The 22,904-nt window shown below is 44.3% G+C and overlaps 1 protein-coding gene across 3 annotated transcripts; it reads left to right on the top strand.

Annotated features, from left to right (window-relative positions):
• Positions 1–19,322, top strand: abcb11a (ATP-binding cassette, sub-family B (MDR/TAP), member 11a). Of its 3 annotated transcripts, none has more exons than XM_046360975.1 (28): positions 1–91; positions 845–975; positions 1,120–1,132; positions 1,491–1,539; positions 1,674–1,915; positions 2,029–2,113; positions 2,383–2,516; positions 2,674–2,845; positions 3,038–3,162; positions 3,445–3,619; positions 3,717–3,830; positions 3,906–4,016; positions 4,100–4,225; positions 4,361–4,564; positions 4,679–4,849; positions 4,995–5,196; positions 5,296–5,368; positions 5,477–5,612; positions 5,736–5,900; positions 6,044–6,148; positions 6,432–6,593; positions 6,757–6,960; positions 14,662–14,903; positions 15,103–15,259; positions 15,372–15,569; positions 16,244–16,450; positions 16,648–16,794; positions 18,413–19,322. In XM_046360975.1, the coding sequence occupies exons 1-28, from the start codon at positions 48–50 to the stop codon at positions 18,611–18,613; spliced, it is 4,095 nt and encodes a 1,364-aa protein (XP_046216931.1). In that variant the 5' UTR covers positions 1–47; the 3' UTR covers positions 18,614–19,322. The 3 variants fall into 3 exon arrangements, with proteins under 3 accessions (XP_046216931.1, XP_046216936.1, XP_046216944.1); XM_046360980.1 differs by lacking the exon at positions 1–91 and adding an exon at positions 98–185; XM_046360988.1 differs by lacking the exon at positions 1–91 and adding an exon at positions 127–255.
• The last annotated feature ends 3,582 nt before the right edge of the window (positions 19,323–22,904 follow it).

Genomic DNA, 22,904 nt, shown 5'->3' with positions numbered 1-22,904 from the left:
GGAATTTCCTCTGGTAGGAGGGATTCTTTATTGTTGGTAGTGACCAAATGGCTAGGATATCAGAAGAGTCCTTGACAGGAAGACAAAACAGGTATGCTATAGTTTGCTCTTCATTCTATAGTAAGATAGGGAGGAAAGCATATATGAGAAATGATTATTCTGCGTAGCTGAAGTGGATCTTCATGGTAGATATGTTGGATATTTCCATATCTATGTTCTACATATAATTTTGTTTGCATTTTCTTGTGTATTATGGTAATAATGCTTTTTATTCTGATAAGAAATTAGTCATGCATGTGTTGAACTTGTTAGTAACTCTCTAAACTGATATTTTCTGTGTGTGTTTGTTTTTCCATCCATTTACTGTAATTTACATGTTTATATATATATATATATATATTTAACATTTCAGAATTCGTCAGGGTAGCTCCTTTTAAACAATGTTTTTTCTTACAGAGATCCCGGATATTCATTCTATGGTTTTTCTATTCAATAATATGACTTTCAATGATCAAATGTTTTGTCCATATTATGTAATAGAGCACTTATTATACGGCTCTAGTGGTGTTGTCAAGGATACACCTACTTGTCATCAAGTCCTTCATAGTCCAAAAGTCCTGATTCCCAGTAATGTACCATCTATAGTCATGACAAACAGGCAACACAACATTGAATTACAGAGATGTTAAGATTTTTTTGTTAGAAATTTTATCCCACAAAATGTGTTTACCATAGAAGTTACATTTGGATGGCAGTACAGACAGTTCACTCCAGACTGTGAATGTATTTTTGCGGATGTTCGTGAAGAAGACTGTGAGCTAAAATGACCCTTCTCTCCCATTAGACCCAGTGAGGACGTGCCTGTCAGAGTTAAAGCTACAAAAATGAAGGATCCTATTTACTTGAAAAAGGTCACTTCTCTACAGGAGGACACAGACAGAGAATATTGCCGTACAAAACCAGACAGAGAAGAAGGTAAGTGTCCCATTTCTTCCTGTTATACCACAAATACCATATTGTTAACATGATTAACATGATTATGCCCCAGTAAGGAATGACATCATTTTGTAGATCTCTTCTTCAAGTTTCAATTGAACTTTGACCTTTCTTTTTGAACAGATAATGAAAAAGGGTAAGTGTCTGTTTTTGATTGGAATTGAAATAACAGTAGCTTCTTTTTTCTTCTTATTTACTTTCCAAATAACGACATTTGACTCCTACTCAAGTAAACGACATTCCATTCCTTGCATTATTGCCTTCATTCACAGTTGAATGAATCTCACCAATTAAATTTGACCACATCTTGTTTATTCTCTTCAACACTTTTTTCCTATACGGGTACTTTTCACAAAACTCTTCCAATTGTAACTGGGTTCTTCTTCGCATAATATCTATCATACCACTATACACTTCTATCGTCATGAAAGTATCAGATCAACTTTGATCATTACCATACAACAGCTTTTCTCATTTGATTATTTGGATTGCAGAGATGGAAAGAAAAAAGAAAAGCTCTTGGATGTTGGATTCTTTCAACTGGTATTTATTTTTTTATCCTTAAGATATTATGAATTATTATGAATTGTGATTAATAATGACTGTTTTTGCTATGATTGCACCATATATTTCCTTTTATTGGAAAGAAAAGGATGTAACCTATCTATTTGATCCAGTTTCGATTTGCAACATGGAAGGACACACTGATGATGGTAGTGGGGGGCTTATGTGCACTAGTCCACGGGGCAGCCTCCCCTCTCATGCTCTTGGTGTATGGCATGATGACGAACACCTTCGTGGCATACGAGCTAGAGGTCCAAGAACTGGCAGACCCCAACAAAACCTGCATTAACAACACCATCACCTGGATCAATGGCTCCATATTTGAAATAGCAGAGAACACAACGGTCTTCTGTGGGTGAGTTGACACTTTTCTATTGTGGACTGTATTTGACTCATGCTTCAAGGTTTTCTATGTCGATCTATTCACATTACTGTCCATGCTATAGCTAAGCATCCATTTTTTTACAGGGTGGATATTGAAGCACAGATGACCATGTTTGCATATTACTATGTTGGTATTGGATTAGGAGTCTTGATTGTTAGTTATTTCCAAGTAAGTGGGTTAAACTTCCTGCTCAAAGTGCTTTCTCTCCATTGAGTCTTGCATCCTTCTTAACCAGCTCCTCATAGCTGGTTGATGCATGGAGTTAAATATGTGCTTTGTTGGGGCAACATTTCTACAGCTTATGTTATGCAATTGCGTGAGAAAACAGTTTTGATGGCTTCTGTTAAAAAGAGGAGGATCCTATCAGCTTTCTATAGGCTAGGCCGACTATATTTAACCGGTATTTCTAAACATGCATTCAATCCTGCTCTGTGTAGATTGCCCTCTGGGTGTCTGCTGCTGCCAGACAGATCCAGAGAATCAGGAAGACTTACTTTAGGAAGGTGATGCGAATGGAGATTGGCTGGTTTGACTGCAATTCAGTTGGAGAATTAAACACCAGGATATCAGAGTAAGACCGAAACCCATGGATTATTTTCTACAGAGATGTGTGAATGATTGAGGGCATGTTTGTAAGATGTTTCTATAAATAACCCTTACATTTAGGGTTTGACACATTCTAACTGGACCACAACAATTGTGTGATTGAACTTGTTCTCTCACCTCAGCGACATCAACAAGATCAACAATGCGATAGCTGACCAGGTGTCTATCTTCATTGAGAGGATCTCCACTTTCATCTTCGGCTTCATGGTGGGGTTCATCGGAGGATGGAAGTTGACCCTGGTGGTCATCGCAGTAAGCCCACTAATAGGACTTGCTGCTGGACTAATGGCCATGGTGAGATGGGTTGAAGTCAATGTATTAAATCACTTTATTTGATGGTGATCACTCATTCTGTTGTAACAGCCTCTGAGTCTGTTAGTGAGGTCTCACACCACCTCTGTATTCTCTGTGATGTTGTGATGTGTGAAAGGTACTATAGATAAACCAGACAAACCAGTCTGTCATCTCCACTCATTCACTCCTCAGGCTGTTGCCAGACTGACAGGTCGGGAGCTCCAGGCTTATGCCAAGGCAGGGTCAGTAGCTGATGAGGTACTGTCATCCATCAGAACAGTGGCAGCCTTTGGAGGAGAGGACAAGGAGGTTGAAAGGTAACTTGAAATACTGTACAGGTGTAGGATCTGAATTTGATCACCCTGTTGCAGAAGATATGCTGCGCAGCAGGAAATGCAAACTTGTAGTGTATTGAAGGTTTCAAAAAGTAATTTCCACTTTAAAACAACCCTTACAAAAATGTCCATTAATTATAATGCACACAATAATTCACATTTCCTGTTGCCGCAGGATCATTTTCTTAATGTGAGACACTGGTCAAATGAACATTCCCTTCCCTGCTGACTTGTGTTATAAATGTGCATTTCACATTTGAACAGGTATGACAAAAACCTTATTGAGGCTCAGAACTGGGGTGTGAAAAAGGGGACGATCATTGGAGTGTTTCAAGGATACCTGTGGTGTATCATCTTCCTCTGCTATGCTTTGGCATTCTGGTATGGCTCAAAACTGGTCATCGAAACCAAAGAGCTATCCCCTGGTACTCTCATCCAGGTATGGCAACTCACATGATCAACCAATAAATATGTATCCAATACGTAATTATAGGAGTGGTGAAAATGTACAGATGTCTTTGTATTTTTGCCTCCAGGTATTCTTTGGAGTTCTCATGGCAGCTATGAACCTGGGTCAGGCCTCACCATGCCTGGAAGCCTTCGCCTCAGGTCGAGCTGCAGCCAAGACCATCTTCGATACCATTGACCGAGTAAGGCCAGAATTTTTGAAAATATATGAACTAAGAACAATTACATTTCAGTTTTAAAAATCTGTTCCCTTTCAGGAGCCAGAAATTGATTGTTTCTCAGAGAAGGGCCACAAACTAGACAAGGTCACGGGTGACATTGAATTCCACAACGTCACATTTAACTACCCCTCTAGGCCAGATGTGAAGGTAAACACTCTTCACTCACTTTCTTTAACTTCAAATCATCCCCAAAAGATATCTCAATGTACAACCACCATCTGTTCACTTAGATTTTAGATTCTTTGAGCATGCTGATCAGAGCAGGAGAAACCACAGCTTTTGTTGGGCCAAGCGGATCAGGGAAGAGCACCACAGTTCAACTCTTTCAGCGATTCTACAACCCCAAGGAAGGAATGGTAATAAGGCTCAGAAGATACACCTATGTTTCCTATCACATTATTACAGCAATATGGTTGGGACACAAGACACATGACTAAAGCCCAGGACAAGATGCTATTGTGTTTGATGCACATAATGCTTCTCATTTATAGTTGACTTTGGATGGCCATGACATCCGCAGCCTGAACATCCAGTGGCTTCGCTCTTTGATTGGTATAGTAGAGCAAGAGCCGGTGCTGTTCGCCACGACTATCGCTGACAACATCCGCTACGGGCGACCCGGGGTCACCATGGATGACATCATCCAGGCCACCAAGGAGGCTAATGCCTATAACTTTATCATGGACCTCCCGCAGGTACCACAGGCAACACCTTTAGCAAATAAATATGGTGCATCACTCTGATACTGTCTCATACAAGAAACACATTGAAACTTCAAAATGAGAAAATGTTTGTCTGTGGTTATACAGAGGTTTGACACGCTGGTGGGTGAGGGTGGTGGTCAGATGAGTGGAGGACAGAAGCAGAGGATCGCTATTGCCCGAGCTCTGATCCGCAACCCCAGGATCCTGCTGCTGGACATGGCTACCTCGGCTCTGGACAACGAGAGTGAGGCCATTGTACAAGAGGCGCTTGATAAGGTGGGTGACTCCTAGACGAAATGGATCAATCATGATATCACCACAAAGTCAGTGCTTTGAATATTTGTTCCAATTTTAAATCATGGTCTTCCCATGTTGTAATGTTTACTTCAACTACAAAATGGATCATGTCTTGTGATTGAAGGCTCGGATGGGCAGGACAACCATTACCATCGCCCACCGCCTCTCCACTATCCGCAATGCTGATGTCATTATTGGCTTTGAGCACGGAAGGGCAGTGGAAAGCGGTACACACAATGATCTTCTAGAAAAGAAGGGGGTCTACTTTACTCTCGTTACACTTCAGAACCAAGGAAATGACATGCCCAGTGTCAAAACAAACACAGGTAGGTCTGACATAAAGAGCAATTCATAATGATTCATTGTTCACGTTTGATAGAGTCTATCTGTATGGATAAAAATATCACGTTCATTTTCAATTTTAGGTCCGGACAATGAAACCATTGAGGAAGAAATCCTTCAGAGTTTCAGTCGAGGAAGCTACGAATCTGGGTTGAGGTAAAACTAAAGGACGTGTCAGAACAGGCTTGTGACACTACTTATGATTAACAATGATTCAGCAAAGCTAATTTGTAAAGCCTTTGTAATTCACTCTTTCTCCTAAAGGCAATCTCTTCGCCTGCGATCTCACACCCAGCTGTCAAACGAACTCATCCCTGATGCCATAACTGGCAGTATCCGAATTAAATCAGACAAATTGCTTGCCATAATGGAAAACGAGATGGAACCTCAAAGGTCAAAGGTATTGAGGTCATTCTATAAGCAGCCTTGTATTATCAGTTTTGTATTAATGCACTTCATTCAATTTCCCCTGCTTCTAATTTCTGAGAGAAATGAGTGTCCCTCATACAGTATATTCCCACAGCATTCCAAGGAGGAAGCAGAGGAACGTGTGGAGCCAGCACCAGTGGCTCGAATCCTGAAGTACAACAAGTCCGAGTGGCCCTACATGCTATTGGGATCTATAGGAGCTGCCATCAATGGCTCCGTCAATCCAATCTATGCTATCTTATTCAGCCAGATCCTTGGGGTGAGAGGCTATGGATGATGTACATATCAAGCCTATGTTTATAATGTAGTTTCATATTAACTGGGCTGGTAGTGATTACTTATAGGTGTTGCTGTTCCATTACATGTATTTCATTCCATCCATATCGCTGTTTTGATTTGCAGACGTTCTCTATACGTGACTTGGATGAACAGAGAGCGCAGATCAATGGAATATGTATCCTGTTCTGCGCTGTGGCGGTGATAAGTTTCTTCTCTCAGTTCTTACAGGTGGCTATATTGTACTGCACATCAAGCTGTTACATTCCATCGTAAGATGCTAACATTCAGACCACAGCGGGTTGGTGGCACCTTAATTGGGGAGAACGAGCTTGCGGTAATGACCCGGAGCGGTATGAGTGGAATGGTGTCAAATACATGGTTTTCAGATGTTTGATGCCTTTCCATTTGCTCCGTTCCGGCCATTCTTATGAGCCATTCTCCCCTCAGCAGCCTCCTGTGATTCAGACGATTGGCCCTAGTAATGTGTGTGAACACTGTTGTTCTGTTTAAGGGCTATGCATTTGGGAAGTCTGGGGAGCTCCTGACCCGCAGGCTAAGGAAGGTGGGCTTCCAGGCCATGTTGAAACAGGAGGTAGGCTGGTTTGATGACCCCAGGAACAGCCCTGGAGCTCTCACCACCAGGCTGGCCACCGACGCCTCCATGGTCCAGGGGGTGAGTGTCTGTCAGGGACACATACCGTGGAACCCATTAGAACCATTTCTAACAAATTATGAGATGATCCAAAGGGGTAGTTTTGAAATATTTCCTTGTGCCACACTGTATATATTTCTGTTTATGAAAAGAGCTTGGAGAATTAATAGTATTTTCACTGCAGGCAACTGGATCGCAGATTGGGATGATTGTGAACTCCTTGACCAACATCGGAGCGTCTTTCATCATTGCGTTCTCCTTTAGCTGGAAGTTAAGCTTGGTAGTGGTTTGCTTTTTACCACTTATTGGCTTGTCTGGGGTCTTCCAAGCCAAAATGCTGACAGGTTTTGCAAACGAGGATAAGAAGGCAATGGAAGCAGCAGGACAGGTGAGTTAAACACTCCATTGTCGGTAACACCACAAACCGATCCGATGCTGGCACTAAAACCTCACTCAATTAGCTGTATACGGCCATAAGCAAACAGGAAAACGCACCTAGTGGAGAGTCGGCGCTCCTCGTGGCCGGAGATTTTAATGCGGGGAAACTAAAATCCATTTTACCTCATTTCCACCAGTATGTTAAATGTGCAATCAGAGGGGAAAAACACTCTAGACCACCTTTACTCCACACACAGAGACGTGTACAAAGCTTTCCCTCGCCCTCCATTTGGCAAATCTGACCATAATTATATTTCTGTTTACAAGCAAAAACTAAAGCAGGAAGCACCAGTGACTCGGTCAATAAAAAAGTGTTCAAATTTATTTATATAGCCCTTCGTACATCAGCTGATATCTCAAAGTGCTGTACAGAAACCCAGCCTAAAACCCCAAACAGCAAGCAATGCAGGTGTAGAAGCACGGTGGCTAGGAAAAACTCCCTAGAAAGGCCAAAACCTAGGAAGAAACTTAGAGGAACCAGGCTATGTGGGGTGGCCAGTCCTCTTCTGGCTATGCCGGGTGGAGATTATAACAGAACATGGCCAAGATGTTCAAATGTTCATAAATGACCCGCATGGTTGAATAATAATAAGGCAGAACAGTTGAAACTGGAGCAGCAGCACGGTCAGGTGGACTGGGGACAGCAAGGAGTCATCATGTCAGGTAGTCCTGGGGCATGGTCCTAGGGCTCAGGTCCTCCGAGAGAGAGAAAGAAAGAGAGAAGGAGAGAATTAGACAACGCACACTTAGATTCACACAGGACACCGAATAGGACAGGAGAAGTACTCCAGATATAACAAACTGACCCTAGTCCCCCGACACATAAACTACTGCAGCATAAATACTGGAGGCTGAGACAGGAGGGGTCAGGAGACACTGTGGCCCCATCCGAGGACACCCCCGGACAGGGCCAAACAGGAAGGATATAACCCCACCCACTTTGCCAAAGCACAGCCCCCACACCACTAGAGGGCTATCTTCAACCACCAACTTACCATCCTGAGACAAGGCTGAGTATAGCCCACAAAGATCTCTGCCATGGCACAACCCAAGGGGGGGTGCCAACCCAGACAGGATGACCACATCAGTGAATCAATCCACTCAGGTGACGCACCCCTTCCAGGTACGGCATGAGAGAGCCCCAGTAAGCCAGTGACTCAGCCCCTGTAATAGGGTTAGAGGCAGAGAAACCCAGTGGAAAGAGGGGAACCAGCCAGGCAGAGACAGCAAGGGCGGTTCGTTGCTCCAGAGCCTTTCCGTTCACCTTCCCAGGAGACTACACTCAATCATATGACTATAGTCAATCATATGACCCACTGAAGAGATGAGTCTTCGGTAAAGACTTAAAGGTTGAGACCGGGTTTGCGTCTCTGACATGGGTAGGCAGACCCAAAAAGAGAATAGCAAAAGGAGTATGGTGAAAACCACTCTGGTTGACTTGACAAAAATACAAGACAAACTGGCACAGAGAGACAGGAAACACAGGGATAAAAACACTGGGGAAAATAAGCGACACCTGGAGGGGGTGGAGACAACCACAAGGACAGGTGAAACCGATCAGTGCATGACAGTATGTACATACCCAAACCAGAAGCGATGGATTACAGGCAACATACGCACTGAGCTAAAGGGTGTTATGCAGGTGAATGAGGACCCAAAAGCGACTTGGCGAAAACAGAGTCTTTATTCCAGTAAAGGAAATAGGCAATACTCCCAGACAAATCGGAGCAGAAAACAAAACATAAAAAACTAATTCCACTCGTAGTGACGAGGACAGACTGGAGACTCGACCATAAACTGTAGGTTGCCTCGGGAAGGCACCGACCGTAGCAGACTCAGACACCTGCTCACACGCAGCATCTGAGGGAAACAAGACACAGCACGGCGAACAATATACAAGGATCCGACAGGACAGAAACTGAAAACAAGGGGAGAAATAGGGACTCTAATCAGAGGACAAGATAGGGAACAGGTGTGGAAAGACTAAATGATTGATTAGGGGAATAGGAACAGCTGGGAGCAGGAACGGAACGATAGAGAGAGGAGAGAGAGGGAGGGGGAGAGAGAGGGATAGAAAAAAGGGAACGAACCTAATAAGACCAGCAGAGGGAAACGAACAGAAGGGAAAGCATAATGACAAGACAATATAAGACAAAACATGACAGTACCCCCCCACTCACCGAGCGCCTCCTGGCGCTCTCGAGGAGGAACACTGGCGGCAACGGAGGAAATCATAGATCACAAACGGTCCAGCACGTCCCGAGAAAGAACCCAACTCCTCTCCTCAGGGCCGTAACGAAAAAACGATAAAAAGGGAAACTAGGGTACTACTCTAAAAAAAAGAGACACGGGTAGAGAACTGAAAGCTTTAGAGCAAACAGGACCAAACAGGCCAGGAGAGTAACAACTAGGGACAGACTGAGACACAGCAAGGGCAGGAACAAGAACAGGAGAGAAGCGATGGCATGGAACAGACTGAGACCCAGCAAGACCAGGAGCAGAAGCAGAATTTTTTTTTACCAGACTTCTTCTGCGCGCAGTCCGAACACGCAGCCACGAAACGGCGCGTGTCACGCTCCTGAGTAGGCCACCAAAACCGCTGGCGAATAGAAGCAAGAGTACCTCGAACGCCGGGATGGCCAGCTAACTTGGCAGAGTGAGCCCACTGAAGAACAGCCAGACGAGTAGAAACAGGAACGAAAAGAAGGTTACTAGGACAAGCGCGCGGCGACGCAGTGTGCGTGAGTGCTTGCTTAACCTGTCTTTCAATTCCCCAGACTGTCAACCCGACAACACGCCCAACAGGAAGGATCCCCTCGGAATCGGTAGAAGCCACAGAAGAACTAAAGAGACGGGATAAAGCATGAGGCTTGGTGTTCTCAGTACCCGGGCAATAAGAAATAACGAACTCGAAACGAGCAAAAAACAACGCCCAACGAGCATGACGCGCATTCAGTCGTTTGGCAGAACGGATGTACTCAAGGTTCCTTTGGTCAGTCCAAACGACAAAAGGAACGGTCGCCCCCTCCAACCACTGTCGCCATTTGCCTAGGGCTAAACGGATGGCGAGCAGTTCACGGTTAGCCACATCATAGTTACGTTCCGATGGTGACAGGCGATGAGAAAAATACGCGCAAGGGTGGACCCCATCGTCAGTATCGGAGCGCTGGGACAGAATGGCTCCCACGCCCACCCCCGACGCGTCAACCTCGACAATAAACTGTTTAGTGACGTCAGGTGCAACAAGGATAGGAGCGGATGCAAAACGCTTCTTGAGGAGATCAGAACAACAATCATACGACCGGTGAGGAGGAAGGGAGTTGGTTCTGGACCGACTGAAGACCGTGCGCAGACCATGATATTCCTCCGGCACTCCTGTCAAATCATCAGGTTCCTCCTGTGAAAAGGGAGCAGAACAAACAGGAGGAATAGCAGACATTAAACACTTCACATGACAAGAAACGTTCCAGGAAAGGATAGAATTACTAGACCAATCAAAAGAAGGATTATGACACACTAGCCAGGGATGACCCAAAACAACAGGTGTAAAAGGTGAACAAAAAATCAAAAAAGAAATGGTCTCACTATGGTTACCAGATACAGTGAGGGTTAAAGGTAGTGTTTCACATAATATACTGGGGAGAGGACTACCATCCAAGGCAAACATGACCGTGGGCTCCCCTAACTGTCTGAGAGGAATGTCATGTTCCCGAGCCCAGGCTTCGTCCATAAAACAGCCCTCCGCCCCAGAGTCTATTAATGCACTGCAGGAAGCTGCCGATCCGGTCCAGCGTAGATGGACCGGTAAGGTAGAACAGGTACTTGACGGAGAGGACCGTCTAGTAGCGCTTATCAGTCGCCCTCCGCTTACTGATGAGCTCTGGCCTTTAACTGGACATGAAATGACAAAATGACCAGCGGAACCGCAATAGAGACAGAGGCGGTTGGTGATTCTCCGTTCCCTCTCCTTAGTCGAAATGCGAATACCCCCCAGCTGCATGGGCTCAACACCTGAGTCAGTGGGGAAAGATGGTAGTGTCGGAGAGAGGGGAGACACAGTTAACGCGAGCTCTCTTCTATGAGCTCGGTGACGAAGATCTACCCGTCGTTCAATGCGAATAGCGAGCAATCAAAGAATCCATGCTGGATGGAACCTCCCGAGAGAGAATCTCATCCTTAACCCTAGCGTGGAGTCCCTCCAGAAAACGAGCGAGCAACGCCTGCTCGTTCCAGTTACTGGAGGCAGCAAGAGTGCGAAACTCTATAGAGTAATCCGTTATGGATCGATTACCTTGACATAGGGAAGACAGGGACCAGGAAGCTTCTTTCCCAAAAACTGAACGATCAAAAACCCTTATCATCTCCTCTTTAAAGTTCAGATAATTGTTAGTACACTCAGCGCTTGCCTCCCAGATAGCTGTGCCCCACTGCCGAGCCCGACCAGTAAGAAGTGATATGACGTAGGCAATCCGAGCTCTCTCTCTTGAGTATGTGTTGGGTTGGAGAGAGAACACTATATCACACTGGGTGAGAAAGGAGCGGCACTCAGTGGGCTGCCCAGAATAACATGGTGGGTTATTAACCCTAGGTTCCGGAGGCTCGGAAGACCCGGAAGTAGCTGGTGGCACGAGACGAAGACTCTGATACTGTCCTGAGAGGTCGGAGACCTGAGCGGCCAGGGTCTCAACGGCATGCCGAGCAGCAGACAATTCCTGCTCGTGTCTGCCGAGCATCGCTCCCTGGAACTCGAGAGTAGAGTAGAGAGAATCCATAGTCGCTGGGTCCATTCTTGGTCGGATCCTTCTGTTATGCAGGTGAATGAGGACCCAAAAGCGACTTGGCGAAAACAGAGTCTTTATTCCAGTAAAGGAAATAGGCAATACTCCCAGACAAATCGGAGCAGAAAACAAAACATAAAAAACTAATTCCACTCGTAGTGACGAGGACAGACTGGAGACTCGACCATAAACTGTAGGTTGCCTCGGGAAGGCACCGACCGTAGCAGACTCAGACACCTGCTCACACGCAGCATCTGAGGGAAACAAGACACAGCACGGCGAACAATATACAAGGATCCGACAGGACAGAAACGGAAAACAAGGGGAGAAATAGGGACTCTAATCAGAGGACAAGATAGGGAACAGGTGTGGAAAGACTAAATGATTGATTAGGGGAATAGGAACAGCTGGGAGCAGGAACGGAACGATAGAGAGAGGAGAGAGAGGGAGGGGGAGAGAGAGGGATAGAAAAAAGGGAACGAACCTAATAAGACCAGCAGGGGGAAACGAACAGAAGGGAAAGCATAATGACAAGACAATATAAGACAAAACATGACAAAGGGTAGAGCTGCCGCTTTCAAAGAGTGAGACTGAAAAAATGTATATATTTAATCTTTATTTAACCAGGCAAGTCAGTTAAAAATAAAGTATTGTTTACAATGACAGTCTACACCAGCCAAACCGGGACAACACTGGGCCAATTGTGTGCTGCCCTATGGGACTCCCAATCATGGCCGGTTGTGATACAGCCTGGATTTGAACCAGGGTGTCTGTAGTGCCGCCTCAAGCACTGAGATAAAGTGCCTTAGACCACTGAGCCTCTCGGGAAGCTTATAAGAGATCCCGCTATGCCCTGTGACGAACCATCAAACCGGCAAAGCGTCAGTAAAGGACTAAGATTGAATTATACTACACCGGCTCAACGCTTGTCGGATGTGGCAGGGCATGAAAACTATTACAGACTACAAAGAGAAGCACAACCACGGGCTACGCAGTGACACAAGCCTACCAGACAAAATCAATTAATTATATGCTCTCTTCAAGGCAAGTAACACTGAAACATGCATGAGAGCATCATCTGTTCCGGACAACTGTGTGATCACGCTCTCCGTAGCCAATGTGAGAAAGACCTTTAAACAGGTCAATATACACAAGGCCGCAGGGCCATATGGATTACCAGGATGTCTACTGGCAAGTGTCTTCAATGACATTTTCAATCTGTCCCTGACTGAGTCTGTAATACCAACATGTTTCAAGCAGACCACCATAGTCCCCGTGTCCAAGAACACCAAGGTAACCTTCCTAAATGACTAGCGACTCGTAACACTCACGTCTGTATCCATGAAGTGCTTTTCAACACTATTATCCCAGAAACCCTAGACCCACTCCAATTTGCATATCTCTATTGCACTCCACACTTCCCTTTTCCACCTGGACAAAAGGAACATCTACGTGAGAATTATATTCATTGACAGCTCATCGTTCAACACCATAGTGCCCTCAGAGCTCATCACTAAGCTAAGGACTCTGGGACTAAACACCTCCCTCTGCAACTGATTCCTCGATTTCTGATGGGCCACTCCCAGGTGGTAAGGGTAGGTAACAACACGTCCGCCGCGCTGATCCTCAAAACGGGGGCCCTTCAGGGGTGTGTGCTCAGTCCCCTCCTGTACTCCCTGTTCACTCATGACTGCATGGCTAGGCACGATTCCAATACCATCATTAAGTTTGCAGATGACACAACAGTGGTAGGCCTGATCACCGACAATGATTAGACAGCCTATAGGGAGGAGTTCAGAGAGCTGGCCGTGTGGTGCCAGGACAACAACCTCAACGTGATCAAGAGAAAGGAGATTATTGTGGACTACAGGAAAAGGAGGACCGAGCATGCCCCCATTCTCATCGATGGGGCAGTAGTGGAGCAGGTTGAGCGCATCAAGTTCCTTGGTGTCCACATCACCAATAAATGATCATAGTCCATACACACCAAGACTTTCGTGAAGAATGCATGACAAAGCCTATTCCCCCTCAGGAAACTGAAAAAATGTAGCATGGGTCCTCAGATCCTCAAAAGGTTCTACACCTGCACCATCAAGAGCATTCTGACTGGTTGCATCACTGCATGGCAACTGCTCGGCCTCCGACCGCAAGGGCTGTGCGAGTATGGCCCAGTACATCACTGGGACCAAGCTTCCTGCCATCCAGGACCTCTATACCAGGTGGTGTCACAGGAAGGCACAAAAAATTGGCAGTCATAGACTGTTCTCTCTGCTACTGTACGGCAAGCAGTACCGTCAGTACCGCGCTAAGTCTAGGTCCAAAAGGATTCTTAACAGCTTCTACCCCCAAGCCATAAGACTCCTGAGCTGCTAGTCAAATGGCTAACCAGAATATATGCATTCCCCCCCGCCCTTTTACGCTGCTGCTACTCTCTGTTTATTATCTATGCATAGTCACTTTAACTCTATCGACATGTACATATAGCCTGAATTACCTCGACTAACCTGTGCCCCCGGACACTGACTCTGTACTGGTACCCCTTGTATATAGCCTCAATATTGTTATTTTACTGCTGCTCTTGAACTATTTGTTACTTTTGAAAAAATGTTTTACTTGTCCGTATTTTACTTGTTACGTATTTTACCAACAATGCAGTTTTCAGAAAAATAAGTGTTAAGGGCTTGTAAGTAAGCATTTCACTGTTGTATTCGGCACATTTGGTTTGATTTAAAGATAATTCAATAATGGTCCCTAAATGGGTTGTTAGAACATTTCTGTCAAATGAACGGACCTCGTCCGAGGCCGCTGGTCCAGAGAGTGCTATTCAGTGTATAGTGATTTAGAAACTTGACAATCTGCCTTCTCTCGCACAGGTGTCCAGCGAGGCTCTAGCCAACATCAGGACCATCGCAGGGCTGTGCAAGGAGAGCACATTTGTGGAGGCCTATGAACAGCAGCTGGAGGCTCCGTATAAGTCTGCCAAGAAGAAGGCAAACATCTACGGCATCTGTTTTGCCTTTGCCCAGTGTGTTATCTTTATGGCGTACGCCGCCTCCTTTAGATATGGAGGCTATCTGGTCAGCTCTGAAAGATTACACTACCTGGTGGTCTTCAGGTACATTTGTTTGTTTTTCTGAATGTTGTGCGTGTAGTGTTTCCAGTGACGTACAGAAAACCTGTGAATGACAATACTGAATGTAGGTCATCATCACGTTTACTGTACATTTTCAACACCATACCCATTTAAGCGTTAAACTGTCCTAAAAGCATACTGTGTTGTCAAGCAAATGCCAATGTGTTGTGCATATCCCCAGAGTGATCTCTGCCATTGTGATCAGTGGGACGGCACTGGGAAAAGCTTCCTCATTCACCCCAGATTATGCCAAAGCCAAGATTGCAGCTGCACAGTTCTTTAAACTGTTGGACCGAGTCCCCAAAATCAGCATGAGTCAGATAGACGGGGAGAAATGGGTGAGAAAAACATGATTGTTTATTCAATCAGACATTTTCAGTACAAGTGGAAAATGATCATTATTTAAATTGGCATCAAACATGTTGGTGTGTAATAATGCCCTCTTTCCAGGATGATTTCAAAGGGGAGTTAGAATTCATCAACTGCAAGTTCACATACCCAACCCGGCCTGACATCCAGGTCCTAAATGGACTACTGGTGTCTGTGAAACCGGGCCAGACCCTGGCCTTTGTGGGCTGTAGCGGCTGCGGGAAGAGCACTAGTGTGCAGCTGTTGGAGAGGTTCTATGATCCAGATGAGGGCAGAGTGGTGAGTCCCCAGAGCAGACCCAACTTCATTTCCATGACCTCAGTGGAGGCTGCTGATGGGAGGATGGCTCATAACAATGGCTTGCAAATTAAATGGCGTAAAAAAAAACACGTGTTTGATGTATTTGATACCATTCCACTAATTCCGCTCCAGCCGTTACCACAAGCCCGTCCACCCCAATTAAGGTTCCACCAACCTCCTGTGCTTTACCTTATCTGCCATGTACACTGAGTTTACCGAACATTAGGAACACCTTGATACACACAGGAAACTGTTGGATGTTGGAAAACCCAGTAGCGTTGCAGTTCTTCACACGAACCTGTGTGCCTGGCACTTACTACCATACCCCGTTCAAAGGCACTTACATTTTTTGTCTTGCACATTCACCATCTGAATGGCACACATACACAATCCATGTCTCAATTGCCTCAAGCCTTAAAAATCCTTCTTTAACCTGTCTCCTCCCCTTCATCTACACTGATTGAAGTGACATAGCTTTCACCTGGATTCACCTGGTCAGCCTATGTCATGGAAAGAACAGGTGTTCTTAATGTTTTGTACACTCAGTGTAGATGGAATCACAGGTACAATTTATCAAGTATACCCACACTGCCTACCATAGTCTATTACTATTCTTTGTACTTCAAATAAACACTTCCTTGTTCCCATTTCAGTTGATCGATGGCCGTCCATCACACACTGTCAATGTGCCCTTCCTGAGGGCTCAGATTGGCATCGTCTCCCAAGAGCCCGTGCTGTTTGACTGCAGTATTGCTGAAAACATACAGTATGGTGATAACACCAGGAGGATGAGCATGGAGGAGATTGTTGATGCTGCAAAGAAAGCTTATCTCCATGACTTTGTGATGACTCTGCCAGATGTGAGTAAAGTAACTGAAATTGTACTATCTTTGTAATACTTCTATGTCATACCATCCCACTTCCCTTTATACTGTGAAGAATGTCAAAAAATGAAACATGTTATTGTGGTGGAACATGATATTTTCTTCCTGGTACTGTTCTCTTCATATTGTAAGTAGTGTACTGGACATTCCTGTGTTATCTTTGACTCTGGCAGAAATATGAGACTCCGGTTGGCGCCCAGGGCTCCCAGCTCTCCAGAGGGCAAAAACAACGCATCGCCATCGCTCGGGCAATAGTCAGGAACCCTAAGATCCTGCTTCTGGATGAGGCCACCTCTGCGTTGGACACAGAGAGTGAAAAGGTAACCATAGACCAGACCAATGTACACTGAACAAAAATATAAACGCAACATGCCACAATTGCAAAGGTTTTACTGAGTTACAGTTCCTAAACAGAAATTTAAATACATTCATTAGGCCCTAATTTATGGATTTCACATTACTAGGAATACAGATATGCATCTGTTGGTCACAAATACCTAAAAAAAAAGGTAGGGGGCGTGGATGAGAAAACCAGTCCGTATCTGGTGTGACAACCATTTGCCTCATGCAGCATGACACATCTCCTTTCGCATAGAGTTGATCAGGCTGTTGATTGTGGAATGTTTTCCCACTCGTCTTCAATGGCTGTGCGAAGTTGTTGGATATGGGTAGGAACTGGAGCACGCTGTCATACACATCGATCAAGACTATCTCAAACATGCTAAATGGGTGACATGTCTGGTGAGTCGGAATTGTGTACAGATTCTTGCAACATGGGGCCGTGCATTATCATGCTGAAACATAAGGTAATGGCGGCAGATGGATGGCACGACAATGGGTCTCAGGATCTCGTCATGGTATTGTCATGGGATCTCGTGCATTGAAATTTCCATCGATAAAATGCAATTGTGTTCGTTGTCCATAGCTTGTGCCTGCCCATACCATAACCCCACGTCCACCTTGGGGCACTATGTTCACAACGTTGACATCAGCAAACCGCTCGCCCACAACGCCACGTCTGCCATCTGCCCGGTACAGTTGAAACCGAGATTAATCTGTGAAGAGCACACTTCTAGTGGCCATCGAAGGTGAGCATTTGCCCACTGAAGTCGGTTACGATGCCAAATGCAGTCAGGTCAAGACCCCGGTGAGGAAGACGAGCGAGCAGACGAGCTTCTGGGTTTCTGACAGTTTTTGCAGAAATTCTTCGGTTGTGCAAACCCACAGTTTCATCAGCTGCCCGGGTGGCTGGTCTCAGACAACTCTGCAGGTGAAGAAGCCGGATTTGGAGGTCATGGGCTGGCGTGGTTACACGTGGTCTGCAGTTGTGAGGCCGGTTGCACGTACTGCCAAATTCTCTAAAACAACATTGGAGGAGGCCAATGGTAGAGAAATTAACACTAAATTATCTGGCAACAGCTCTGGTGGACCTTCCTGCAATCAGTATTGCAATTGCACGCTCCCTCAACTTGAGATGTCTGTGGCATTGTGTTGTGTGACAAAATTGCACATTTTAGAGTGGCCATTTATTGTCCCCAGCATAAGCTGCACCTGTGTAATGATCATGCTGTTTAATGAGCTTCTTGATATGCCACACATGTAAGGTGGATGGATGGATAATCTTGGCAAAGGAGAAATGCTCACTAAAAGGGATGTCAACAAATTTTTGCACAAAATTTGAGAGAAATACACTTTCTGTGCATAGACACTTTACATGTTGCAATTTTATGTTTGTTCAGTATATATATAGATATCACCTCTTGATTATCCTTTCTATCCGATGAATCACTCTATCCACAGCACAATAATGCATTTGCTTAGATATTTTCTTAGCATGCCATGTACTATATTACATCAGAGAGAATATAGGATGTCCCTATGATGAAAACAAACACACTCAACTGAACTTATTTTTAACATTGTGTTTTCCAACTACAGACAGTGCAGGCGGCTTTGGATGAGGCCAGACGTGGACGCACCTGCATTGTCATTGCCCACAGACTGTCTACCATCCAGACGGCAGATATCATAGCCGTCATGTCCCAAGGTGCTGTCATAGAAAGGGGGACACATGAGGAGCTCATGGCTAAGAGGGCTGCCTACTACAAACTAGTCACAACAGGGGCTCCGATCAGCTAAACCTGAGTAGATGCACATTTTCTATAGAGGGGACACTTTATGAGAAAATGGAGTTTGTCACTAACCAAAGAACATAAATGTGACATTTTTGAAAGAGTATCTATGGAAAAAAAAACATAAAAGTCCATGGGGGGAAAGGCTATATTTGCTTGATATACTATTTATTTACTTAATGTCTCTTGAGTTTTTTTTATATGATATTATACACTGAGTGTACAAAACATTAGGAACACCTGCTCTTTCCATGTCATAGACTGACCAGGTGAATCCAGGTGAAAGCTATAATCCTTTATTGATGTCACCTGTTAAATCCACTTCAATCAGTGTAGATGAAGGGGAGGAGTCAGGTTAAAGAAGGATTTTTAAGCCTTTAGACAATTGAGACATGGATTGCGCATGTGTGCCGTTAAGAGGGTGGAAGGGCATAATGTTTTTTACACTCATTGTATATGGCCATAGAGATCAATTAGGTTTTATTTTTGCAAAACAGATGGAACCTTTAAAGTAATTCATTGAAGTAATTTGTAGTCCAATGTATGTTTTTGCTCAAGAAGGTTACAATTATTGGTATGAATCATATGATCTGTCGCAGATTTAAATATTTATTTGCATTCATTTGTTTACAGAAAAATATATTTTATTTTATTAACCTTTGACAAACTGAATGTTTAGTGTTTGATCTTTTGTCAAATAAAAAAAATCAATTTCAGAACGGATGATTCATTTTATTTCATTCATACAGATCCATTAGTTGAAAAATGCAGTTCTTTGAAAGGAAAGCTACGTACACTGGGGAACGTAACTAGTGTTGTCCTTGAGAAAGTGATAGTGTAATGCTGATAGGGTGTGCTGCAACCCTAAACGACGGATAACGTCAGGCAATGTTTTTTTCTGTTGCCCTTTGTTGCATCTCATTTATTTCTGTCCTTTTCCTTGATTAAAAAAAAGACATTGAACCATCTACTTGATGGATATCTAACAGAATACATGAAGGATGAATTGTATGTATAAGGTACAATTCTCTGGAGTCTGAATTATCCCTGAAATATTTCTTATGTGACCTCTGGATGAAGCTGTAGTTTATCATTAATCTGCCGTCTTGAAATGCCGAACACAATTGTGTACTAAGTGCTGACGCGCCCTTCACAAACCACCAGGTCATTGTACATACTGTTTGGTATAAGTAGGCCTAAAGTAGAACCAGGATATTTCACAAACAATGTACTCCACAAACTCCAATTGCCAAGAGATTAGTCAATCAAATGTATTTATAAAGCACTTTTCACATTAGCAGATGCCACAAAGTGCTTATACAGAAACCCAGCCTAAAACCCCAAACAGCAAGAAATCCAGATGCAGAAGCACGGTGGCTAGGAAATACTCCCTAGAAAGGCAAGAACCTGGGAAGAAACCTAGAGAGGAACCATGCTCTGAGGGATGGCTTCAGAGCCTCTTCCGGCTGTGCCGGGGGGTGATTATGGCCATTTAAGGCCAGATTGTTTTTCAAGATGATCAAATGTTCATAGATGACCAGCAGGGTCAAATAATAATCACAGGGGTGATAGAGGGTGCAACAGGTCAGTACCTCGGGAGTAAATGTCAGTTGTCTTTTCATAGCTGAGCATTCAGAGGTCGAGACAGCAGGTGCGGTAGAGAGAGAGAGAGTTGAAAACAGTACGTCCGGTGAACAGGTCAGGGTTCCCGAGCCGCAGGCAGAACAGTTGAAACTGGAGCAGCAGTACAACCAGGTGGACTATGGACAGCCAGGAGTCATCAAGCCAGGTAGTCCTGAGGTATGAGAGAGAATTAGAGGGAGCATACTTAAATTCACACAGGACACCAGATAAGACAGGATCATTACACCAGATATAACAGACTGACCCTAGCCCCCCGGCACATAGACTATTGCAGCATAGATACTGGAGACTGAGACAGGGGTGGGTCAGGGGACACTGTGGCCCTGTCCGAAAACCCCACCCAAACCACAGCCCCCATACCACTACAGGGATATCAACAGACCACCAACTTACTACGCTTAGACAAGGCTGAGTATACCTAATTGATCTCTATGGCCATATACAATGAGTGTAAAAAACATTATGCCCTTCCACTCTCTTAATGGCACACATACACAATCCATGTCTCAATTGTCTAGGCTTAAAAATCCTTCTATAACTTGTCTCCTCCCCTTCATTTACACTGATTGAAGTGGATTGAACAAGTGACCTCAATAAGGGATTGTGGCTTTCACCTGGATTCACCTAGTGAGTCTACGTCATAGAAAGATCATGAGTTTTATACACACAGTGTACATTTTTTCACAAGGCAATATAAAAATAACATGCTTATAGATGTGCCTACCTCTGGCATCCCAGAGTTGAGCTGCCATAAAGGCCTCTGGTAAAGTTGAGTTGATCATTATATACCAGACAATCGAAGAGCTCATGGCATGACTGGGAGGACTGCCTTTAAGTGATAATGTCTGAGAAGCTGGTGTTTGGAGGAAATATTGGCATGGGTGTTTGTTAGGCCCGAGACAAAGTCAATATCCTCCAAACACCGGCTTCGAGGGCATTATCACTTTTATACAACGGGTTACCAACATTTTGGAAATGGAAATGACCCAGTCATTTGTTCTAAATGTTCCATACTGGCTGGCAACGTTTCTTATCCCTTGCTTGCTAGCTAGCCAACTATGGCTAACTTACAGTCACGTCAAACAGTGCAGCCAGAATAACAACAGTATCTGCATTTGCATTTTTCTAAGCTGTAAAGACTGCAAACTAGCTGCACTGTGTTTCGTTGTACCTTTTTTCAATTGACATTTCTTTGTATATATCCATAAAAATTATTGAAACAATTCATGATTTCGACTGGCTGAGAAACGCTGCCTGCCTGTCTGTCTCATTCCGACCCCTCACGTTCATTACTATGGGACAGCTAGAGATCGAATTTGAATATTGAAAACAGTTTTGCAAATGTCGGAGAGACAGACAGCAAGGTTTATACAAATCTCCTCTGTTGAAAACTAAATGTTAGTCTAAAAGTAATGTGAGATAATGTCTAGATGCTTTTTATAGTGGAGATCAAGATAATAAATTGCTTGGCTGGGCTGATGAGACAGTGGATTGCGGAGTCAGATGGAACAGAGTAAATAGGCATTCATAGATTTCGCCGGTGGTAAACTTGTGGAATAGACACCGGCTGGAATACGCTTTTAACCAATCAGCATTCAGGTTTAGACCCACCCATCGTATAAATACAAATAAACACTGTTTATCTATCATACAAGCAGGACATTCATGAAGATAAAATTCAAGTTCACACAACAATATATCAGACAGTTGTGCCATTTTGTAAGCCATTACTTAGAACTATGTAAGAACTGAAAATGTAATGATTGAGTTTTCTTCAATCTCTAGAATGTATTATCGTAATGATTGACAGACTGGAAATTTCACTGACCTGTTCCTGTTTCACAGGTAATGTGGAACTGCTACAGCTGAGGAAGTGAATTATTCCTGTAAAAGACAGTTTCCTGCACCCACTAGTATGGCCACTGGCCAAACAGAATCCTATAAACAAGAGACAGTCAGATTAACATTTATATAACAAGACGTGTCCCCTAAACAGAAAATCAATTATGATTTTATAAGCATCTATAAGGATACTGTTACATAACTTGCATGCATTCTCTCCCTCCCTTTACTAGTTATGGCAGCACAAGTGTAACAAATTAGGTGGAAACAGTCTCCAATAACTGCCCAAAATATCATCTTGGTGCAGACAATTTGGCTAAGTTGGAACCACAGAGGGAAATCGAGAGAAAATATGTGACGAGGGTCATCCACAGAGGTCATTAAGTCAAGGAACTGTAGTTGCTTTGGAGGTGCTGGATTACCAGCACCGCACTGCTGTGGATGAGGTCTATCTGGAACAACAGGAACAGCTGCTCCCTCGGCCATAACTATAGCACCGAATGTGTGTGTGAGAGAGAGAGTGAGAGAGAGACACAGACACAGACAGACAGACAGACAGACACAGACAGACAGACAGACAGACAGACACAGACAGACAGACAGACAGACAGACAGACAGACAGACAGACAGACAGACAGACAGACAGACAGACAGACAGACAGACAGACAGACAGACAGACAGACAGACAGACAGACAGACAGACAGACAGACAGACAGACAGACAGACAGACAGACAGACAGACAGACAGACAGACAGACAGACAGACAGAGATGTCTTCCATCATAAATCATTCAACTGCTACGGCAACG

Source organism: Oncorhynchus gorbuscha, linkage group LG01, assembly GCF_021184085.1.
Source record: "Oncorhynchus gorbuscha isolate QuinsamMale2020 ecotype Even-year linkage group LG01, OgorEven_v1.0, whole genome shotgun sequence".
Lineage (NCBI taxonomy): Eukaryota > Metazoa > Chordata > Actinopteri > Salmoniformes > Salmonidae > Oncorhynchus > Oncorhynchus gorbuscha.
This window is presented reverse-complemented; position numbering and strand designations above follow the sequence as displayed.

Bases quoted from the DNA above. Each gene is read 5' to 3' on its own strand.
- abcb11a (XM_046360975.1), top strand. From the start codon at position 48: ATGGCTAGGATATCAGAAGAGTCCTTGACAGGAAGACAAAACAG. The intron at 4,017-4,099 runs GTAAACACTCTT...CTGTTCACTTAG, and splicing joins CCTCTAGGCCAGATGTGAAG to ATTTTAGATTCTTTGAGCAT. The intron at 4,226-4,360 runs GTAATAAGGCTC...TCTCATTTATAG, and splicing joins ACAACCCCAAGGAAGGAATG to TTGACTTTGGATGGCCATGA.